The sequence below is a fragment of the Homarus americanus genome, unplaced genomic scaffold, assembly GCF_018991925.1.
Source record: "Homarus americanus isolate GMGI-L3 unplaced genomic scaffold, GMGI_Hamer_2.0 scaffold51818, whole genome shotgun sequence".
Lineage (NCBI taxonomy): Eukaryota > Metazoa > Arthropoda > Malacostraca > Decapoda > Nephropidae > Homarus > Homarus americanus.
The window spans coordinates 19869-45230 of record NW_024717397.1 but is presented as its reverse complement, the minus strand read 5'-3'; the positions used below and the strand labels follow the sequence as shown (position 1 = coordinate 45230).

Below are 25362 nucleotides of genomic sequence, written 5' to 3'. Positions count from 1 at the left end.
CACCATACACAAGGCACCAATTTAACTAGCAGACTCACACAAAACACCTCTTGTAAACACTAAACACAAGCACCAACGCAACACGCAGGACTCCCTAAAACACCAAAGCCCAGACACCACAAGCAGAATCCCCCTAAAACACACAAAAAAAACACATACAACAAAGCAACAAACAGGAGGTAAAACCTTCTAAACACCAACATAACAACAACATAGTGAGAGTATTCAACACTCACTCCTCGCTTTGTCGTGGAAGCTCATGAGCAGCTCTGTAAAGTTCCTGTTGGTGCTCTTCATGAACTTCTGGGTGTAGGGTTTGGCGTCGAAGCTGTTGTAGATGGAGGCGAGGGTGAAGTGACACACAGAGTTGCCCTTCTCGTCGTCACGGTCCTCATAGATCAGCCCCAACACTTTCCAGTCCCAGTGTTTTACCACGGACGAGAACAGCTTCCCCACCTGGAAAACAAACACGGGGAGGTGACATATTAATACTATGATTTAACTGGAAAAATGAAAGTAAACTGATCATTTCCAGCAACATGGTCCAGTCTCAGTGCTGTGCTGCTGAAGAGAACACCTTCCTCACCTGGAAAATAAAAAATATGGAACTTCCTCCAGCTAGAAAAGGATTTTGAGTAGTTAATTCCGACGACATTTTCCACCCAGCACATCTCCCTCTGTAAGACTTCACTACAGGCCAGGACAACTTGCTCACCTGGATACTGGAAGGTAATTAGTTAACAAGAGAGCTTCTCCACTTAGGACGATCAGTGAACACCAGTCCTTCACCTGGAGTCACAGTCATGACTGGTTAACCTCAGGTATCTCAACATCTGGTAGAACAATTTCCACCCTCCACCTGCTGCAATATATACAGAAGCAGGTGTTCGGTTAACACCTGTACTACATCCCACTCCTCAAACAAACACAAGATTGGTCTACGTCAAGTCTTTAACCGTTTGGAAACACACAGGTGATTGGTCAACGACAGCGATACAGTACCCAGAACAGCCAGCAACCCATACGTGATTGGTCAAGAACAGTCCTCACACTTGGACACACACACACACACAGGTGACTGGTCAACACACCTGTACTGTGGTTTGTTTTTAACAGTGAAACAGGAGCCGCAGCTGTCACTGGTAATCAACATTTCTTACTTGGAATTATAATACTTTTATGTATATATGACAAGTCCTTCCTCACAGTGTGATGGTCAAATGACACCACAACTACAATACGGAAATTCCCGGATGAATTAAGTAAGACCAGACCAGCCCCGAGACCCACACGGCAAGACACTGCACTATTTTGTCGCCCCAGACACTAATGGTGCAGTGTAGCGGAACTTGTGAAATATGGTGATGACATGATGATGAAGGATGATCATGTAGATGGTTCATAATGATACCTGGTGATGGATAGATGATGAAGGAGGAGGAGATGGATGGAGGAGGAAGGAGGGAGGTAAGGGAGGGGTGAAGCTGAAAGTGACATTTAATAATGAAGTGACAATAAAGTGAAAAATCTGAGTCATTATCACACAATAACGGAACATAAACTAACCTACCCCTACCATAACCTACCCTATCCCTACCATAACCTACCCTACCCCTACCATAACCTACCCTATCCCTACCATAACCTAACCTACCCCTACCCTTACCATAACCAAACTCATCCAAACCACACAACATTAGCATAAAAATCCGGGTGTAGATCGAGTGTGATAAAAAAAAAGTTTGCTCGATGAATTTTTTTTTCGTTTGTTTTCGCCATTCTCTTTAAATCTTAATATTTGGTCAGTAATTTTAATAGTTTACTGTAGAATATAATTTTTATTTTACCATATCTGCATTGCTAATTAACGCCGATTTAAATACAGAGACAGTTTAAAAGAGCGTAATGCGGCGAGAGAGAACACACACACACACACACACACACACACACACACACACACACACACACCAACTCACCCTAGGCCTCCACAACATATCCTACACAGGACAGTAAGATACCTTGACCTGTACTGTACTGCTGGATAACTTAACTTTCCTCATAACACTGACCCCTGAGTACCACCACACCAATAACCACACACCACACCACACCATACCACACCACACCACACCACACCACACCACACCACACCACACCACACCACACCACACCATACCACACCACACCACACCACACCACACCACACCACACACCACACCACACCACACCATACCACACCACCACACCACACCACACCACACCACACCACACCACACCACACCACACCACACCAGCTAGGAGATAAACTTGACGTAGAGCGGTGAGTCATGACCCAGCCTCATCAATTTCATACTACAGTGTTATATAATTTATCGTCCGGCCTTCACGTCGTGTTTCACAGTTCATTGTTGCTTTCCTCTATCGTCTCTTGTACAGTAAATATATGAGAGTGAAGCACTATGTATGCTGCAGGTGGTGCATCATTCATGTAATTTATTAGTGGCCGTCAACATACTGTTTACACATTGATGTATGTATGTATGTATGTATGTATGTATGTATGTATGTATGTATGTATGTATGTATGTATGTATGTATGTATGTATGTATGTATGTATGCATGTATGTATGTATGTATGTATGTATGTATGTATGTATGTATGTATGTATGTATGTATGTATGTATGTACAGTATGTATGTATGTATGTATGTATGTATGTATGTATGTATGTATGTATGTATGATCTTGGCCGAGTTCCCTTTGTTGTACCATATAATGTATGTTCTATTACCCTGCCTCCACCACACCTGTCGTCTCTCATTAACCTGTGCTCATCATAAGTGTTTCTCTTTATTAAAATATAATGCTTACTGGCGTCTCTTAGTCTACATCAGAGTTTTATTACTTTTTATTCATAACATTTTCTCGGGTTTTTTAAGCTCCTGAGGAACTCATTTGACGAGCCGCATTTTCTAGCCGCCGGCCAGGAAATATTAACACGTGTATTAAACTGTACATATTTAACATTTACTGAAGGAATATATGAGACAAAAAAGAAACACTGTGTTGGGTGTGTTGGTAAAGGTCAAAGGTCGTTAGACGGTGATTAATGAACTACACGGAGGAGTAAGTGAAACAAGAGGGGCGGTGACCCTAGATTTATATGTCGGTGTAACGGGAAAAACCTCTTACAGCATCAATTAATTTTATAAACGGCTTAACTGTGTCCACCAGAGCTTAGTGTCTCCTGGCCTTAAAAACCGAGTGTGCCAGCTGGTGATTCTATCCTCCTGCAGGTGATGGTCGACCCCTGGCAGGCTGCTCCTCCACACACGGGTTCATGAGTCTCAGGGTTCATGGATGGGAACTAACAGGACCTTTCTCGGGAGCTATACCGCCTCAGGACAGGAAGTTAACCCAAGACCTTTAAGGCTGCGAGGCGACCGTCCTACCAACTTATTTCTTTTTTCTTTCTTTCATTCTTTCTTCTCTTTTTTTTCTTTATTGTTTCTTTTTTATTTAAGAAGATACATTAATTATCCAAAGTGTCGGCTGAACCTTGTACATCCTGCTACACACACACACACACACACACACACACACACACACACACACACACACATGACAGGAAGAGTGTCTAAGCTGCTTCATGAACTACAACTCTATTTATCTTGAGTCTTTCTTCACTGTCAATGTTCCTCAGTCAACTCGTGGTCCTTATGACGTTTTGACCCTCAGTAGGTCGTCTCTCAGGTATCGTTCACTCATTACAGTATTTATCACCTTCATTCCTTCACTAATTACGATGAATAAACATTAATTGTATATTACTTTCAGCACGAGGAAAAATTCACAAAAAAAAATCCCCCATAAAATTTCCCTTAAAAAATCCCCCCAATCCCCAAAATCCCTTAAGAATATATTTTGTTTCATTCCCTTAATAAAATCCCTTTAAAAAAATCAATAATAAATTCCCTTTAAAAGATTTCCTAAAAAAAATCCTCCCCCCCCCAAAACATCCCTAAAAAATTCCATTAAAAAACTCCCGTTAAAAATTACCTAAACAAATCCGTATACTGTCATCAACGTCCACTAACCTCGATAAAGAGACTCATCAACGTCCACTAACCTCGATAAAGAGACTCATCAACGTCCACTAACCTCGATAAAGACACTCATCAACGTCCACTAACCTCAGTAAAGAGAGACTCATCGCGATCCACTAACCTCGGTAAAGAGACTCATCAGCGATCCACTAACCTCAGTAAAAGGCTTCATCAGCACGATCCACTAACCTCAGTAAAGAGAGACTCATCAACGTCCACTAATCTGGTAAAGACACTCATCAACGTCCACTAACCTCGATAATGAGACTCATCAACGTCCACCTAACCTCGATAAAGACGCTCATCAACGTCCACTAACCTCGATAAAGACTCATCAACGTCCACTAACCTCAGTAAAGAGACTCATCAACGTCCACTAACCTCAGTAAAGACACTCATCAACGTCCACTAACCTCAGTAAAGATACTCATCAACGTCCACTAACCTCGATAAAGACACTCATCAACGTCCACTAACCTCGATAAAGAGACTCATCAACGTCCACTAACCTCGGTAAAGATACTCATCAACGTCCACTAACCTCGATAAAGACACTCATCAACGTCCACTAACCTCGATAAAGAGACTCATCAACGTCCACTAACCTCGATAAAGACACTCATCAACGTCCACTAACCTCGATAAAGAGACTCATCAACGTCCACTAACCTCGATAAAGACACTCATCAACGTCCACTAACCTCGGTAAAGAGACTCATCAACGTCCACTAACCTCGGTAAAGAGACTCATCAACGTCCACTAACCTCGGTAAAGAGACTCATCAACGTCCACTAACCTCGATAAAGACACACATCAACGTCCACTAACCTCGGTAAAGAGACTCATCAACGTCCACTAACCTCGGTAAAGAGACTCATCAACGTCCACTAACCTCGATAAAGACACACATCAACATCCACTAACCTCGGTAAAGAGACTCATCAACGTCCACTAACCTCGATAAAGAGAGACTCATCAACGTCCACTAACCTCGGTATAGACGCATCGTCCACTAACCTCGATAAAAGACACTCATCGCGTCCACTAACCTCAGTAAAAGAGACTCATCAGCGTCCACTAACCTCGATAAAGACACTCATCAACGTCCACTAACCTCGATAAAGACACTCATCAACGTCCACTAACCTCAGTAAAGAGACTCATCAACGTCCACTAATCTCGATAAAGACACTCATCAACGTCCACTAACCTCGATAAAGAGACTCATCAACGTCCACTAACCTCGATAAAGAGACTCATCAGCGTCCACTAATAATCTCGATAAAGACGCTCATCAGCGTCCACTAACCTCAGTAAAGAGAGACTCGTAGCGTCCACTAACCTCGATAAAGACACTCATCAACGTCCATAACTTCGATAGAACTGCTCATCAGCGTCCACTAATCTGAGTAAGACACTCATCAGCGTCCACTAACCTCGATAAAGGGCTCATCAGCGTCCACTAACCTGGGTAAAGACACTCATCAGCGTCACTAACCTCGATAAAGAGACTCATCAGCGTCCACTAACCTGGGTAAAGACACTCATCAACGTCCACTAATCTGGTAAAGACGCTCATCAGCGTCCACTAACCTCAGTAAGACACTCACCAACGTCCATAACCTCAGTAAAGACACTCATCAATGTCTAACCTCAGTAAAGACACTCATCAACGTCCACTAACCTCAGTAAAGACACTCATCAACGTCCGCACTAACCTCGAAGTAAAGACTTACTTCATCAACGTCCACCTTCTTCAGTAAAGAGACTCATCAGCGTCCACTAACCTCAGTAAAGACGCTCATCAACGTCCACTAACCTCAGTAAAGAACACTCATCAACGTCCACTAACCTCGAGTAAAGACACTCATCAACGTCCACTAACCTCGGTAAAGAGACTCATCAGCGTCACTAACGCCGATAAGGCACTCATCAACGTCCACTAACCTCTCCAGTAGACACTCATCAACGTCCACTAGCCTCAGTAAAGACACTCATCAACGTCCACTAACCTCAGTAAAGAGACTCATCAACGTCCACTAACCTCGGTAAGGAACTCATCAACGTCCACTAATCTCGAGTATAGACACTCATCAACGTCCACTAACCTCAGTAAAGACACTCATCAACGTCCACTAACTTGCCTCAGTAAAGACTCATCAACGTCCACTAACCTCGATAAAGACACTCATCAACGTCCACTAGCCTCAGTAGAACACTCATCAACGTCCACTAACCTCAGTAAAGAGACTCATCAGCGATCCACTAACCTCAGTAAGACACTCATCAACGTCCACTAACCTCAGTAAGACGCCATCAGCGTCCACTAACCTGAAGTAAAGACACTCATCAACGTCCACTAACCTCAGTAAAGACACTCATCAGCGTCCACTAACCTCAGTAAAGACACTCATCAACGTCCACTAACCTCAGTAAAGACACTCATCAACGTCCACTAACCTCGGTAAAGACACTCATCAGCGTCCACTAACCTCGATAAAAGACACTCATCAACGTCCACTAACCTCAGTAAAGACTCATCAACGTCCACTAAACTCAGTAAAGAGACTCATCTACGTCCAATAACCTCAGTAAAGACTCATCAACGTCCACTAACCTCGGTAAAGACACTCATCAACGTCCGCTAACACTCAGTAAAGAGACTCATCTACGTCCACTAACCTCAGTAAAGGGCTCATCAGCGTCCACTAACCTCAGTAAAGACACTTTCATCAGCGTCCACCTAACCTCAGTAAAGACACTCATCAACGTCCACTAACCTCAGTAAAGACACTCATCAACGATCCACTAGCCTCGATAAAGAAGACGCACTGATAACGTCCACTAACGCAGTAAAGACACTCATCAGCGATCACTAACCTCGAGTAAAGACACTCATCAACGTCCACTAACCTCCAGTAAAGACACTCATCAACGTCCACTAACATAGTAGAAGACACTCATCAGCGTCACTAACCTCAGTAAAAGAGACTCATCAACGTCCACTAACCTCAGTAGAGACACTCATCAACGTCCACCTAACCTCGGTAAAGACACTCATCAACGTCCACTAACCTCAGTAAAGAGACTCATCAACGTCACTAGCCTCGATAAAGACACTCATCAACGTCCACTAACCTCAGTAAAGACACTCCACATCAACGTCCACTAACCTCAGTAAAGACACTCATCAACGTCCACCTAACCTCAGTAAAGGGCTGCATCAGCACGTCCACTAACCTCGGTAAAGAGACTCATCAACGTCCACTAATCTCAGTATAGACACTCATCAACGTCCACTAACCTCAGTAAAGACACTCATCAGCGTCCACTAACCTCCCAGTAAAGACACTCATCAACGTCCACTAACCCCTCGATAAAGGCCTCATCAACGTCCACTAACCTCAGTAAGAACGCTCATCAACGTCCACTAACCTCAGTAAAAAGGGCGCTCACATCAACGTCCACTAACTTATAGTAAAGACACTCATCAACGTCCACTAACCTCAGTAAGGAGCACTCATCAACGTCCAATAACCTCAGTAAAGACACTCATCAACGTCCACTAACCTCCAGTAAAGACACTCATCAACGTCCACTAACCTCGAAGTAAGACACTCATCAACGTCCACTAACCTCGATAAAGACACTCATCAACGTCCACTAACCTCAGTAAAGAGACTCATCAACGTCCACTAAACTCAGTAAAGAGACTTCATCTACGTCCAACCAACACTCAGTAAAGAGACTCATCAACGTCCACTAACCTCGGTAAGACACTCATCAACGTCCGCTAACCTCAGTAAAGAGACTCATCTACGTCCACTAACCTCAGTAAAGGGCGCTCATCAACGTCCACTAACCTCCAGTAAGGCACTCATCAACGTCCACTAACCTCAGTAAGACACTGTCAACGTCCACTAACCTCGGTAAAGACACTCATCAACGTCCACTAACATGATAAAGACACTAATCGCGTCCACTAACCTCAGTAAAGACACTCATCAACGTCCACTAACCTCAGTAAAGACACTCATCAACGTCACTAACCTCAGTAAGAGCCTCATCAACGTCCACTAACCTCCAGTAAAGAGACTCATCAACGTCCACTAACCTCAGTAAAGACACTCATCAACGTCCACTAACCTCGATAAAGACACTCATCAGCGTCCACTAACACTCAGTAAAGAGACTCATCCAACGTCCACTAACCTCATTAAAGACACTCAACAACGTCCACTAACCTCGATAAAGACACTCATCAACGTCCACTAACCTCGATAAAGACACTCATCAGCGTCCACTAGCCTCAGTAAGACACTCATCAACGTCCACTAACCTCGATAGAACACTCATCAACGTCACTAACCTCGATAAAGACGCGCAACAACGTCCACTAACACTCGATAAAGACACTCCAACAACGTCCACTAACCTCCAGTAAGGCACTCATCAACGTCCCATAACCTCGATAAAGACGCTCATCAACGTCCACTTGCTAACAGCAGGTAGAACGCTCATCAACGTCCACTAACCTCGATAGAACGCTCATCAGCGTCCACTAACCTCGATAAAGACACTCATCAACGTCCACTAGCCTCGATAAAGACACTCATCAACGTCCACTAACCTTAGTAAAGACACTCATCAACGTCCACTAACCTCAGTAGAAGACACTCATCAGTCCACTAACGCCTCGATAAAGACATATCAGCGTCCACTAACCTCGATAAGGCACTCATCAGCGTCCACTAACCTCGGTAAAGACACTCATCAGCGTCCACTAACCTCGATAAAGAGACTCATTAGCGTCCACTAACACTCGATAAAGACACTCATCAACGTCACTAACCTCGATAAGAACTACTCATCAACGTCACTAACCTCGATAAAGAGACTCATTAACGTCCACTAACCTCGATAAAGACACTCATCAACGTCCACTAACCTCGATAAAGGCCTCATCAACGTCCACTAACCTCGATAAAGACTTGCTCATCAGCGTCCACTAACCTCGATAAAGAGACTCATCAGCATTACACTAACCTCAGTAAAGAGACTCATCAACGTCCACTAACCTCGATAAAGACACTCATCAACATCCGCAACACTCGGTAAAGACACTCATCAGCGTCCACTAACCTCGATAAGACACTCATCAGATCCACTAACCTCGATAAAGACACTCATCAACGTCCACTAACCTCGATAAAGACACTCATCAACGTCCACTATCGATAAAGACACTCATCAACGTCCACTAACCTCGATAAAGACACTCATCGCGTCCACCTTAACTCAGTAAAGAGACTCATCAACGTCCACTAACCTCGGTAAAGACGCATCAGCGTCACTAGCCTCGTAGAACGCATCAACGTCCGCAACCTCGGTAAGGGCATCAACGTCCATAACACTCGGTAAAGACTCATCAACGTCACTAACCTCGATAAAGACACTCATCAACGTCCACTGCCTCGGTAAAAGAGAGACTCATCAACGATCACTAACATAGTGAAACACTTCATCAACGTCCACTAACCTCAGTAAAGACACTCATCAACGTCCACTAACCTCAGTAAAGACTCATCAACGTCCACTAACCTCGGTAAAGAGACTCATCAGCACGTCCACTAACCTCGATAAAAGACGCCATCAACGTCCACTAACCTCGGTAAAGAGACTCATCAACGTCCACTAACCTCGATAAAGACATCATCAGCGATCACTAACCTCGGTAAAAACTCATCAACGTCCACTAACCTCGATAAAAGACACTCATCAACGTCCACTAACCTCAGTAAAAAGAGACTCATCAGCGTCCACTAGCTTATCGATAAAGACACTCATCAACGTCCACTAACCTCGGTAAAGAGACTCATCAACGTCCACTAACCTCAGTAAAGACACTTTCATCAACGTCCACTAACACTCAGTAAAGAGACTCATCAGCGTCCACTAACCTCGGTAAAAGAGACTCATCAACGTCCACTAACCTCGGTAAAGACACTCATCAACGTCCACTAACCTCGATAAAGACACTCATCAACGTCCATAACCTCAGTAAAGAACTCATCAACGTCCACTAACCTCAGTAAAGACTCATCAACGTCCACTAACCTCAGTAAAGAACTCATCAACGTCCACTAACCTCGATAAAGACACTCATCAACGTCCACTAACCTCACGATAAAGACACTCATCAACGTCCACTAACCTCAGTAAAGACACTCATCAACGTCACTAACCTCCGGTAAAGAGACTCATCAACGTCCACTAACCTCGATAAAGACACTCATCAACGTCCACCTACTAACCTCGATAAAGAACCTCATCAGATCACTAACCTCGGTAAAGACACTCATCAACGTCCACTAACCTCGGTAAAGAGACTCATCAACGTCCACTAACCTCATTAAAGAACTCATCAACGTCCACTAACCTCGGTAAAGACACTCATCAACGTCCACTAACTATCGGTAAAGAGACTCATCAACGTCCACTAACCTCGGTAAAGACTCATCAGCGTCCACTAACACTCGGTAAAGAGACTCATCAACGTCTACCACTAACCTCGGTAAGAGACTCATCAACGTCCACCAACACTCAGTAAGAGAGACTCATCCAACGTCCACTAACATCAGTAAAGAGACTCATCAACGTCCACTAACATCGGTAAAGAGACTCATCAACGTCATAACCTCGGTAAAGAGACTCATCAACGTCCATAACCTCAGTAAAGGGCTCATCAACGTCCACTAACCTCGGTAAAGAGACTCTCAAGTCGTTCTATTCTAGCTCGTCAATTTAATTCTATCGAGGTCAGTAAAGAAGTCTTGCCAGTAGCCATCCAAACTTTTAAATTCCTTCAAATCTCATTGGGAAGAAACTCTTGAATTAATCGTATTGGGAAGAAACTCTGAATGAACTCATTGGGAAGAACGTCTGAATTAATTTCATTGGGAAGAAAGTGTGAATTAACCTCATTGGGAAGAAACTCTGAATGAACTCATGGGGAAGAAAGTCTTGAAATAACTCATTGGGAAGAAAGTCTGAATTAATCTCATTGGAAGAAACCTGAATGAACTCATCAAAGAAAGAATTATTCTCACTGGAAGAAAGCCTGAATGAACTCATGGGGAAGAAAGTCTGAAATAACTCATTGGGAAGAAAGTCTGAATTAATCTCATTGGGAAGAAAGTCTGAATTAATCTCATTGGGAAGAAAGTCTGAATTAATCTCATTGGGAAGAAAGTCTGAATTAATCTCATTGGGAAGAAACTCTTGAAATAACTCATCGGGAAGAAACTCTGAATGAACTCATCGGGAAGAAACTCTTGAAATAACTCATCAGGAAGAAACTCTGAATGAACTCATCGGGAAGAAAGTCTGAATTAATCTCATTGGGAAGAAAGTCTGAATTGAACATACCTCAGTGTAGAAGCCCTTGAGCCTGGTGAGTAAGGGGTAATCCTTGCGACTGTCGAAGGCGCTGGGTTGGCCGCCGGGGGTGAGGGAGGGCACATTCCACGCCCCGGAAAAGCGAGCCACCGGGGCCAACACGTAGTCATCCACCGGCCCCAGGAACACGTCTGTAGGGGGAGGAGGAGGAGAACCCGTGTTACCTGTTGAACACCTGGTGGTACACACACACACACACACACACACACACACACACACACACACACACACACACACACTTATGGAGAAAAAACGCATGGATAAAGATATAGATTCATATATGCCCACAGACGGACGGACAGACAGACAGACAGACAGACAGACAGACAGAGGACAGACAGACAGAAAGAGACAGTCAGACACGCCCACAAACCAAGAGACAGACATGACGGCACGCACATAAGAAAAGACCAATCACGAACCACTGACAAGTCACGAACCACGGACCAAGCCCAACCACGAGTTAACCAAGGACCAGCCACGAACCATAGGATGATCACGGACCAAATAACAAAAAACACACAGAAACCACGAAATCCTCACAAATCCACGGACCACGACCATAGCCACGAACCAAGGACAAATAACAAACCACACACCACAGACCATAACCACGAATCAAGGACAAAGAACAAACCACGTACCACGACCATATCCACGAACCAAGGTCAAACCACGGACCACATACCAAAACCACGAACCAAGGACAAAGAACAAAACACGTACCACAACCATAACCACGAACCAAGGATAAACCACGGACCATAACCACGAATCAAGGACAAACCACGGACCAACCACGGACAAAGGGATCACGGACCATTTGTATCAAGATAAAGCTCTCAAGAGAAGCCTACACCAGCCCCACACTATATATGGCCTAAGTTAAAGGAAAATTCGTGGAAATAAGAAAGAAGAATTAACGTACAATTTCCTCGACCAAACTTTTAGTTGGCTTCTTCTCTTTGTGGAAACCGATAAATAGTGGTGATAAAGAAGGAGAGGAGAGGAGAGGAGGAGAGGAGAGGAGAGGAGGAGAGGAGAGGAGAGTAGAGAAGTGTGTGGAGAAAAAATAAGTTGTGGAATTGGTGGTAAAAAGAGGGAGGAGAAAGGAAAGGATTGAAGGAGGGGGGAAAAGAAGAATGGAAAGAGAGGGAGGGAAAGAGAATGAAAGGAGAGGGAGGAAAAGGAGATGAAGAGGTAAAAGGAAGAGATGGAGAGAGGGAGGAGGTAGAGTGATGAATGGAGGAAGGAGAGGAAAGGAGAAGGAAAGTGTGAGAAAAAGTTGGGGACGGTGGGAAAGAGAGAGAGAGAGAGAGAGAGAGAGAGAGAGAGAGAGAGAGAGAGAGAGAGAGAGAGAGAGAGAGAGAGAGAGAGAGAGAGAGAGAGAGAGAGTAAAGAAATTTCACTGAATAACTGAGGAAATGAGATAAATCCAACAAACTAGAAAGAAAGAAAGAAAGAAAGAAAAGAAAGAAAGAAAGAAAGAAGAATTTAAACCCCTGACCTAATAACCAGATTTAGGTGAACATCCTCCACACGGGACCCAAATACGACGGATTAACCCAGGAGGGAGGGAGGAGGAGGGAGGTTGAGGATTTATGGTGTCGCATTGAAATTTCCAGACAACGAGCTCCCGAGGGATTTACGAGCACCCTGCAGTGTCTTTCAGAGAGGACTGGCGGGATTTATGGAGGTGTGAATTTATTTATAGCGATTAATAAAGATTAGAGTATTTATTGAGGGATTTATTCCGACCTACTGAAACGTGGTATAATAAGGTGATTTATGAGTGGGATTTTCCATTATATAAAGTCTTTGGGATTTATGGAAACTGGATTAATGGGTCATGCAAATTGTCAAAGAAGTGAGATAGGGTGGTGGATGAGGTGGGTGTGGTGGATGAGGTGGGTGCGGTGGATGAGATGGGTGCAGTGGTTGAGGTGGGTGGGATAGGTGCAGTGGTTGAGGTGGTGGGATAGGTGCAGTGGGTGGGTGATAGTGCAGGGTTGAGGTGGGGTGAGATGGGTGCAGTGGTTGAGGTGGGTGATAGGCAGTGGTTGAGGTGGGTGGGATAGGCAGTGGTTGAGGTGGTGGGATAGGCAGTGGTTGAGGTGGTGGGATAGGCAGTGGTTGGAGGTGGTGGGATAGGTGCAGTGGTTGGAGGTGGTGATAGGCAGTGGTTGGGAGGTGGGTGAGATGGGCAGTGGTTGAGGTGGGTGGGATAGGCAGTGGTTGAGGTGGGTGGAGGTGGTGTTGGGAGGTGGGTGGGATAGGTGCAGTGGCTGAGGTGGGTGGGATAGGCAGTGGTTGAGGTGGGTGGGATAGGCAGTGGTTGGTGGTGGGATAGGTGCAGTGGTTGAGGTGGGTGAGATGGGTGGTGTTGAGGTTGGTGGGATAGGCAGGGTGGAGGTGGTGGATAGGTGCAGGGTGGTGGGGTGAGAGGCAGCAGGGAGGTGGGTGATAGGTGCAGTGGTTGAGGTGGGTGATAGGCAGTGGTTGAGGTGGGTGGGATAGGTGCAGTGGTTGGAGGTGGGTGGATAGGTGCAGGGTGAGGTGGGTGAGATGGGTGCAGTGGTTGAGGTGGGTGATAGGCAGTGGTTGAGGTGGGTGGGATAGGTAGTGGGTGCGGTGGGTGAGAAGGGCAGGGTGAGGTGGTGGGATAGGTGCAGTGGTTGAGGGTGGGATAGGTGCAGTGGTTGAGGTGGGTGGATAGGCAGTGGTTGAGGTGGGTGAGATGGGCAGTGGTGGAGGTGGTGGATAGGGTGCAGTGGTTGAGGGGTGGGTGGATAGCATGGTTGAGGTGGTGTGATAGGTGCAGTGGTTGGAGGGGGTGGGATAGGTGCAGTGGTTGAGGTGGGTGGGATAGGTGCAGTGGTTGAGGTGGGTGAGATGGGTGCAGTGGTTGCGGTTGGTGGGATAGGTGCAGTGGGTGAGGTGGGTGGATAGGTGTGTGTTGTAGGGGTGAGATAGGTGCAGTGGTTGGAGGTGGGTGGGATAGGCAGGTTGGGAGGTGGGTGGATAGGTGCAGTGGTTGAGGTGGGTGGGATAGGTGCAGTGGTTGGAGGTGGGGGTGAGGGCAGTGGTTGAGGGGTGATAGGTGGTGGTTGGGGTGGATAGGCAGTGGTTAAGGTGGGTGGGATAGGCAGTGGTTGAGGTGGGTGGGATAGGCAGTGGTTGAGGGGTGGGATAGGTGCAGTGGTTGAGGTGGGTGGGATAGGTGCAGTGGTTGAGGTGGGTGGGATAGGTGCAGTGGTTGTGGTGGATGAGATTGTTGCGGTGGACGAGTAGACACAACACTCGGCCAGGCTGTCTCCTCGTGTTAATACTGAAGGCACACCCAAGTACCTAACAGAGTGCGGGCGGCGAGACAAAACTTCACAACACACATTAAAGCTCCATTATACCACCCTCCCTCCCCTCCTCCTCCCTCCCTCCTCCTCCTCCTCCCCCTCACACACACACACACACAGAGAAGGAGAGCAATGTATAAATGACACACTGTATTTATTTTACTCATTCAGCCCCAATGTGTGTGTGTGTGTGTGTGTGTGTGTGTGTGTGTGTGTGTGTGTGTGTCCTAAATAAATCACTGTTAACACACACACCCTGAATTATAGCCACAAAAATATCTGGTATCCTCCCTTAGTGCTGAGTCTCTCGCTCTCACAGTCACCCTACAAAAAACAAACAAAAAAACGACCATCAAAACACATCATACAAGAGTGACCACCACACATTCCTACCCCCCACCCCTACCCCCACACCCCTACCCCACACCCCTACCCCCACCCACCCCTACATCCCTACCCCCACCACCCCATCCCCCCCCCCCCCTACACCCTTCCCCTTACACCCCTACCCCTTACATCCCTACCCCACCCCTACATCCCTACCCCCACCACCCACCCTATCCCTACCCCCACCCCTACCCCTTACATCCCTACCACCCCCCGCCCCTACCCCTTACATCCCTACCCCACCCTCCACCCTATCTACACCCCTACCCCCCACACCCCCATCCTCACCCCTAAGTCCAGAGAGTCAACGTCTGTACAGACTAATCACATGAATTAGAGAGAGAGAGAGAGAGGAGAGAGAGAGAGACATCATCCCTGCCAGCAGTCTACGGCAGAATGAATCACACTAAAATACCAAACAAGAGGACCCTGTTGTAGCTTTTACTGTGAGAGAGGTAAGCTAGCTCTACTTTCTAACTCTATCAACAGTAAAACGAAAATAAATCGACCCATAGCATTTCATGAGAGAAAAAAATAGCTTTTAATTTCCTCTATAGACAAAAAGAAAGAAAGCAAACGTCTTAGAACCACTTAATTATCCATCACCCAAGTCCTAACCTAACCCAACCAAACCTAACCTAACCCAACCCAACCTAACCTAACCAACCTAACCTAACCTAACAAAACCTAACCTAACCCAACCAAACCCAACCTAACCCAACCAAACCTAACCTAACCAAACCTAACCCAACAAAACCTAACCTAACCAACCTAACCTAACCCAACCAACCTAACCTAACCTAACCAAACCTAAACTAACCCAACCAACCAAACCAAACCTAACCTAAACTAACTATCACACAATATCATGTCGTTAATTTTATTCATTAATTTCACAACCATTCCCTCGTGATCATTTACCTGTCCTAAATTTATGGGTACCTCTTAATATTTACACCTGTTATAAGCACCCGGCACAGGTCAACGGCCCACACTGAGGCCTGGAGGGAAAAAATAAGAAAGGAAGTTAAAAAGAAGAAAAGAAGATATATCTACACCAGGAAGATGCCGGTAATCCAGACTTTTAAAAGTGAGACAGATTGTATAAGTATGGAAACACAGAAGGCAGAGCATTCCACAGTTTGGCTGTGTGAGGAAAAGAAGGAGTACTTATAACGGGTATATTTAGTGTGACCGACATCCACAGAGAAATGGTGGGCACCGCGGGCAAGACGTGTGTTAGGAGCCCACGACGGTACACAGGATGCTAGATCCACCGAACATTGTCCATTAAAGTACCTGTAAAAGAGAGAGAGTGAAGCAACATTGGTGTGAAGAGAAAGGGAAGAAAGATTGTCAACTAAAGGAGGAGAGTAATAAGACGAAATGCCTTTGATTCCTCTTAATTTACAAATATCCAGGTTCTAGGCGTAACCAAACAAGTGAAATGAATTAAAAATAAAATAAATAAAGTAAACCTTCTTAAGAATTTAATTGATTAAATATTAACACAATAAAGAGCCTCGTAGGCTGTCACAACAAATTGATTCACCATCGAAACTTTTAAGACACAAATGATACTAAACATCGGAACATCAAAAAAAAAAAAATAGCATTGGATTACGTTAACACTGCATAAACATATAAAAACTAACACTGAAATTAACTAACGTGAAACAACACTGAATTACTTGAATACAACTAAGCAAATACTGATGGACACAAACAGAGACATAAATAGGTACTCACATAGATATACCACATTGGTGGCGACAGGAACAACACAAATAAATTAAGTATAAGTAACAAGTGACACTCAAAGGATGTGGACTGTATGACAAGAGGACTGAACTGACTCAAGTCAGTTGGTGGGTCCTATATAAGGTCGGTTTCCCGCCGCGACCTGCCGGTGGGTCGTTTAACGATGCAAATGGTCGTTAGAGAACAAAGAATGCTGGTTACAATACAAAATAAAAAATAAGATGGGCTGAACAAATAATGACAGTTAAAACCTACCAGCACAGGGTAAGGTGACTAGAATATAAATAGTAAATATAACACATCATTACAGGAATAATATGGAACATGGGAGCATGTTACATATAAAAAAAAGAAAAATACGACACGGTCGTAACAATACATACATACATAATATAAATACACATAATACATACTGTACATACATCCATACATACATAATTCATACATTCATACATACATCATATACATACACATAATAAATATACATTTATAACTTAAACCAGTGTAATTAAATTCGCGATAGAAAATTATGACTTTGTTTGTTTTTTTTTTCTCGGTGCAATATCGACGCCATTAAATGTGACAGTGTCGTTCAAGCCTTATTAGAATCAGTCCCACGTGCCCATTGACCCTTTTAGACTCAGTCCCACGTGCCAGTGACCCTTTTAGACTCAGTCCTGCATCGTGGCCTATTAGAATCAGTCCCACATGCCCAGTGACCCTTTTGAGACTCAGTCCTACGTGCCCATTGACCCTATTAGAATCAGTCCCACGTGCCCATTGACCCTTTTAACTCAGTCCTACGTGCCCATTGACCCTATTAGAATCAGTCCCACGTGCCCAGTGACCCTTTTAGACTCAGTCCTACGTGCCCATTGACCCTATTAGAATCGTCCCACGTGCATTGACCCTTTTAGACTCAGTCCTACGTGCCCATGACCCTATTAGAATCAGTCCCACGTGCCCAGTGACCCTTAGACTCAGTCCCACGTGCCATTGACCCTATTAGAATCAGTCCCACGTGATGCTTAGACTCAGTCCCATGCCCATTGACCCTATTAGAATCAGTCCCGTGCCCAGTGACCCTTTTAGCTCAGTCCCACGTGCCCATTGACCCTATTAGAATCAGTCCCGTGCCCAGTGACCGCTAACTCAGTCACGTGCCCATTGACCCTATTAGAATCAGTCCCACGTGCCCAGTGACCCTATTAGAATAGTCCCACGTGCCCATTGACCCTTCTAGATCAATCCCACGTGCCCATTGACCCTTCTACATCGGTCACATGCCAATTGACGATTAAATAATTCACGCGTGCCCATGACACTTCGAGACTCAGTCACGTGCCCATTGACCGTATTAGAATCAGTCACGTGCCCATTGACCCTATTAGAATCAGTCCCACGTGCCCATTGACCACATTAGAATCAGTCCCACGTGCCCAGTGACCCTATTAGATCAGTCACGTGCCCGTTGACCCTATTAGAATCAGTCCCACGTGCCCATGACCTATTAGAATCGGTCACGCGCAGACCCTATTAGATCGTGCAGTGACCCTATTAAGAATCAGTCCACGTGCCCATTGACCTCTAAGAATCAGTCCCACGTGTCCAGTGACCCTATTAGAATCAGTCCCACGTGTCCACTGAGCCTATATAATCAGTCACATGCGTCCATTATCTACTAAGATCAGTCCCACGTGCCCATTGACCCTATTAGAATCAGTCACGTGCCCATTGACCTAAGAATCAGTCCCACGTGTCCATGACCCTATTCGAATCAGTCCCACGTGCCATTGTCCCTATTAGAATCAGTCCCACGTGCCCATTGACCCTATAAGAATCAGTCCTACGTGCCCATTGATCCTATTAGAATAATTCCACGTGCCCATTGACCCTGAAATCAATCCCACGTGTCCATTGACCCTATTCGAATCAGTCCCACGTGCCCATTGTCCCTATTAGAATCAGTCCCGTGCCCATGACCCTATAAGAATCAGTCATACGTGCCCATTGGTCTATTAGAATAATTCTCACGTGCCCATTGACCCAGTTAGAATCAGTCCCACGCATTGACCCTATTAGAATCAGTCCCACGTGCCCATTGACCCTATTAAATCAGTACCCACGTTGCCATTGACCCTATAAGAATCAGTCCCACGTGTCCATTGACCCTATTCGAATCAGTCACGTGCCCATTGTCCCTATTCGAATCATTCCCACGTGCCCATTGACCTTATTAGAATCAGTCCCACGTGTCCATGACCCTATTGAATCAGTTCTACGTTCATTGACCCTATTAGAATCAGTCCCACGTGCCCATTGACCCTATAAGAATCAGCCCCACATGTTGGTGTCTAATATAATCAATCCCACGTGTCCATTAAGACTATAGAATCAGTCCCGTGCCCATTGACCTTATTAAAATCAGTCGTGCCCATTAGTCTATATAATCAATCCCACGTGTCCATTAAGACTATTAGAATCAGTCCCACGTGCCCATTGACCTTATTAAAATCAGTCCACGTGCCCATTGACCCTATTCGAATCAGTCCACATTGCCCATGACCCTATTCGAATCAGTCCACGTGCCCATTGACCTATTCGAATCAGTCCACGTGCCCATTGACTCTATTAGAACAATTCTCACGTGCCCATTGACCCTATTCCAATCAGTCCCACGTGCCCATTGACCTATTAGAATAATTCTCATGTGCCCATTGACCCTATTCGAATCAGTCCACGTGCCCATTGACCCTATTGGAATAATTCTCGTGCCCATTGACCCTATTCGAATCAGTCACGTGCCCATTGACCTTATTAGAATCAGTCTCACGTGCTCATTGACCCTATTCGAATCAGTCCCACGTGCATTGACCCTATTCGAATCAGTCCCACGTGCCCATTGACCCTATTAGAACAATTCTCCGTGCCCATTGACCCTTAGAATAATTCTCACGTGCCCATTGACCTTATTAGAATCAGTCCCATGCCTATTAAGACTATTAGAATCAGTCCCACGGCCCATTGACCTTATTAGAATCAGTCCCACGTGCCCATCGACCTTCTTAGAATCGGTCCACGTGCCCATTGATCCTATTGAATCGGTCCCGTGCCCATTGACCTTATTAGAATCAGTCCCACGTGCCCATTGAGCCCATTAGAATCAGTCCCACGTGCCCATTGACCTTATTATAATCGGTCCCGTGCCCATTGACCCTACTAGAATCGGTCCCACGTGCATTGACCCTATTAGAATAAGTCCCACGCCCATTGACCTTATTAAATAAGTCCCGTGCCCATTGACCTATTAGAATCAGTCCCACGTGCTTGTTGACCCTATTAGAATCAGTCCCACGTGCCCATTGACCTTATAGAATCAGTCACGTGCCCATTGAGCCTATTAGATCATGCCCTTGACACTATTTAAACAGTCCCGTGCCCATTGACCTATTAGAGCCAGTCCACATGTGGTGAGCCTATTATAATCAGTCCCACGTGCCCATTAGGACTATAAGTTCCCTAATATTTTCTCTCCCTTATATCTGAGCTCTGAGAAAACGCAATTTAATTCCAATAGTATGAGGACAATATGACGCCATTAAGGTCTACCTGTGTAGGGGTCGCTGGTTTAATAGAGGCACAAAGTACACACACACACACACACACACACACACACACACACACACACACACACACACACCTCTACCTTCTCACTTCTGAATTTGTGCAGTGAATTAAACACCTAACATTATCTGGGTTAGGGTAGGTTGGGTTAGGTTGAAGTTAGGTTATGGTTTGGGTTAGGTTTGGGTTGGTTAGGTTGGGTTAAGTTGGGGTTAGGTTAGGTTAGGTTAGGTTAGGGTACAGAACGTAGCTAATTAGCCAGTTGCCGGGCGTCAACACCAGAGTGTCTGTACGTCTTCATTAAGGCTCTTTGATGACCTACAGCCACGAGGGAATAGTGTGACACCTGTAAGAAAACTAATTTGCAGCAGTGACGCTCTCTGACACTACACAGGTAAGGAACATTACGGGGGCAAGGAGCCTCACACGGAGCAAGGAACAAAACACGGGCAAGAAGTAACACTGGCAGCAAGGAACAACAAACTACCAAGAAGGGAAACGGCAGGCAAGGAGCAACGACAGGAGGAGGAGGGAGGGAGAGGGGGGGGAGGCGTGTTAGGTTTTCCGGAATCAGCAGGTGAGATGGGCGGCCCTTTGATGGTTTCTCGCTCAAATATTTACCTTCTGAAACACCTGCTGGCGGTCCCTACCTGAGCGAGACGGTGGGAGGAGGCTGCTACTTGATGTGTGTGTGTGTGTGTGTGTGTGTGTGTGTGTGTGTGTGTGTGTGTGTGTTGTTGAGCAGTAGTTCCCTCACCCTGGCTGTGACTGACACTCGTCTTCCTCCTGCTGGTGAAGTTTACCATCTTGTTGTGTAACTCTATCAGTGGAGGCCCTCAGGGAAGACTAGTTCTACCTTATTGTATGTATGTATGTATGTATGTATGTATGTATGTATGTATGTATGTATGTATGTATGTATGTATAACCACCACTACCAATAACAACACCACCACCAACAACAACAACACCTCAACCACCACCAACAACAGCGAGGAGGGAACAAGGGTCAGGTCAGGTAGTGTATTATCGATAAACAAGCCAGCAGGACGCCCACCTGACCCTGACACCTGTCCGGGGTCCTACAGGTGCCACAGGGGCTTGAGGGCCCAGGGGAGAGGAGAGATGACCACTGAGAGAGATATATATAGACAAGAGAGATAGAACAAGACGGAACAAGTAAGGTGAAAGAACAGATAATGGTGGATAAGAAAGAGAATAAGAGAATAAAAAGAAAGTAAAATAAATTGAATATGAACACAAAAATTAGGAAGTGAATATTAATCCTGGAATGTCGAGGTGATGCTTATGAATTACACACACACACACACACACACACACACACACACACACACACACACACACACACACACACACACACCTCTCCACCTGGTGACCTCTGACCACCGAGAATGGGTTTAGTAAGATAAAATGTTCTTCCAGTCTAAATGGCACTCGAGGGGCAAGTGGGGGCTAAGTCAACCTTGATGGTGACCTTTTGACCCTGACACCACCTTATTCTCTCTCTCTCTCTCTCTCTCTCTCTCTCTCTCTCTCTCTCTCTCTCTACCTCCTACCTCCACCTCCCCACTACCCCCACCTCTCCCACTACCTCCCCACCTCTCTCCCTCCTCCCCTCCCCACTACCTCCCACCTCTCCCTACCTCCACCTCCTCCCCACCTCCACTACCTCCACCTCCCCCACTACCCCCCCACCTCCACTACCTCCTCTCCACTACCTCCACCTCCACTACCTCCCACCTCCTCCACTACCTCCCACCTCTCCTACCTCCCACCTCCCACCCCCACCTCTCACTACCTCCCACCTCTCACTACCTCCCACCTCCCCTGCCTCCCACCTCCTCCACCTCCACCTCCCCACTCCCCACCTCCTCCTCCCACTCCTCCCCACCCCACTCTCTCCCCACCTCCCCTCCCCCACCTCCCTCCCTCCCACCTCCCCACTACCTCCCACCTCCCCTACCCCCACCTCTCACTACCTCCCACCTCTCCTCCTCCCACCTCCCCCACCTCCCCACCTCACATCCCACCTCCTCCACTCTCACCTCCCCACTGCCTCCCACCTCCCCACTACCTCCCCCCTCCACTGCCTCCCACCTCTCCCTGCCTCCACCTCCCACTGCCTCCCACCTCTCCACTACCTCCCCCTCACCTCCCACCTCCCCTACCTCCCACCTCCTCCCTCCTCCCTCTCCTACCTCCCACCTCCCCACTACCTCCCCCTCTCCTACCTCCCACCTCCCTACCCCCCACCTCCCTACCTCCCACCTCCCTACCTCCCACCTCCCCACCCCCACCTCTCCCTCCCACCTCCCCTCCACCCCCACCTCCCCCTCCCACCTCCCACCACCTCCCCCACTACCCCCACCTCCTACCCTCCCACCTCTCCTACCTCCCCACCTCCCCTGCCTCCCACCTCCTCCACCTCCCACCTCCCCTCCCCCACCTCTCCTACCTCCCCTCTCCTCCCCACCCCTCCCCACTCCCACCTCCTACCCCTCCCTCCCTCCCACCTCTCCCACCCCCCACCCCTCCCCTGCCTCCCACCTCTCCACTGCCTCCACCTCCCTCCCCCCACCTCCCACTACCTCCACCTCTCCACTGCCTCCCACCTCTCCACTACCCCCACCTCCTGCCTCCCACCTCTCCACCTCCCACCTCCTACCCCCACCTCCCCTACCCCACCTCTCCACCTCCCACCTCTCCCTCCCCCCACCTCTCCCTACCTCCCTCTCCACTACCTCCCACCTCCCACTACCCCCCCCACCTCTCCTCCCACCTCCTCCTCCTCCCTCTCCACTACCCCCCCTCCCCTCCCCCACCTCCTCCACTACACCTCCCCACCTCTCCTACCTCCACCCACCCCACTACCCCCACCTCCCCACCCCCCACCTCCCCACACTACCTCCCACCTCTCCTCCACCTCTCCACTACCTCCCACCTCCCCACTCCTCCCTCCCCTCCCCCTCCCCACTACCCACCTCCCTCCTCCCCTCTCCCTCCTCCCCACCTCCCCCCACTCACCTCCCTTTACCCCTCACCTCTCCTCACCTCCACCTCCACTGCCCCCTCTCCTACCTCCCACCTCCCCCCCTACCTCCCACCTCCACTACCCCCCCACCTCTCCACTACCTCCTCCCACCTCCCCCTCCCCACCACCTCCCACTTCACTACCTCACCTCTCCACCTCCCACCTCCCACTACCCACCCTCCACCTCTCCTACCACCTCCTACCTCCCACCTCCCACCTCCCCTATCCCCTCCCCACTACCTCCCACCTCCCCTACCTCCCACCTCCCACCTACCTCCACCTCCCCTACCTCCCACCTCCTCCCACTACCTCCCACCTCCCACTATCCCCCTCCCACTACCTCCCACCTCCCCTACCCCCACCTCCCCTACCCTCCCACCTCCACCTACCCATCCCTACCCCTCCCACCTCCCCACCTCCCACCTCTCCCCTCCCACCTCTCCTACCCCCACCTCCCCCACCTCCCACCTCTCCACTACCTCCCCACCTCCTCCTACCCTACACCTCCCCTGCCCCCCCACCTCCTGCCCCCCCACCTCCCTGCCTCCCACCTCCTCCCCCACCTCCCCCTCCCCCCACCTCCCCACCTCCCCTCCCACTCTTCCCACCTCCCACTGCCTCCCACCTCCCCTGCCCCCTCCCCTACCTCCCACCTCCCCTCCCACCTCCCCTACCCCCACCTCCCTACCTCCCACCTCCTCCACCTCCCACCTCCCTCCCCCACCTCCCACCTCCCACCTCCCCACTGTCACCTCCTCCTATCACCTCTTCACTACCTCCACCTCTTCACCTCCCACCTCCTCCTCTCACCTCCCCTACCTCCCTCCTCCCCACCTGCCTCCACCTCTCCACACTGCCTCCACCTCCCTCCTCACCTCCTCCACTACCTCCCACCTCCCCTTCCTCCACTTTCTTCCCTCCTCCTCACCTCTCCTCCCTCCACCTCCCCTGCCTCCACCTCTCCACTCCCCCTCCCCCTACCTCCCACCTCCCCCTACCTCCCACCTCTCCACTACCTCCCACCTCCCCTACCTCCCCTCCTCACTACCCCCCTACCTCCCCCTACCTCCCACCTCTCCACTCCCACCTCTCCTACCTCCCACCTCCTACCTCCCTCCCCCACTACCTCCACCTCTCCACTACCTCCCCTCTCCACTATCCCACCTCCTCCATTCTCTCCCACCTCTACCTCCCCACCTCCCACTACCTCCCACCTCTTCACCCCCCCACCTCCCCACTACCTCCCACCTCTCCTACCTCCCACCTCTCCTACCTCCCACCTCTCCTCCTCCCACCTCCCCACTACCTCCCCACCTCCTCACTACCTCCCACCTCCCCCACTACCTCCCCACCTCTCCTCCTCCCTGCCTCCCCTACCACCCACCTCCCTTTACCTCCCACCTCTCCACTACCTCCCCACCTCCCTGCCTCCCCACCTCCCCACTACCTCCCCTCCTCCTCCACCTCCCACTGCCTCCCACCTCCCCCACTGCCTCCACCTCCCTACCTCCCTCCACTCCTCCCACCTCTCCACACCTCCCACCTCTCCCCTACCTCCCACCTCTCCCTACCTCCCACCTCTCACTACCTCCCCTCCCCTGCCTCCACCTCCACTACC

At 48.1% G+C, this 25362-nt stretch overlaps 1 protein-coding gene across 1 annotated transcript; it reads right to left on the bottom strand.

Moving 5' to 3' along the window:
* Positions 1-225: 225 nt before the first annotated feature.
* On the bottom strand, positions 226-11698 carry LOC121858862 (atrial natriuretic peptide receptor 3-like; the record flags this gene model as incomplete). The annotated part of the gene is made up of 2 exons (XM_042355517.1): positions 226-456; positions 11538-11698. Coding segments are annotated over 2 exons (392 nt in total), but the record flags the coding sequence as incomplete, so codon positions are not given.
* Between the last annotated feature and the right edge of the window lie 13664 nt (positions 11699-25362).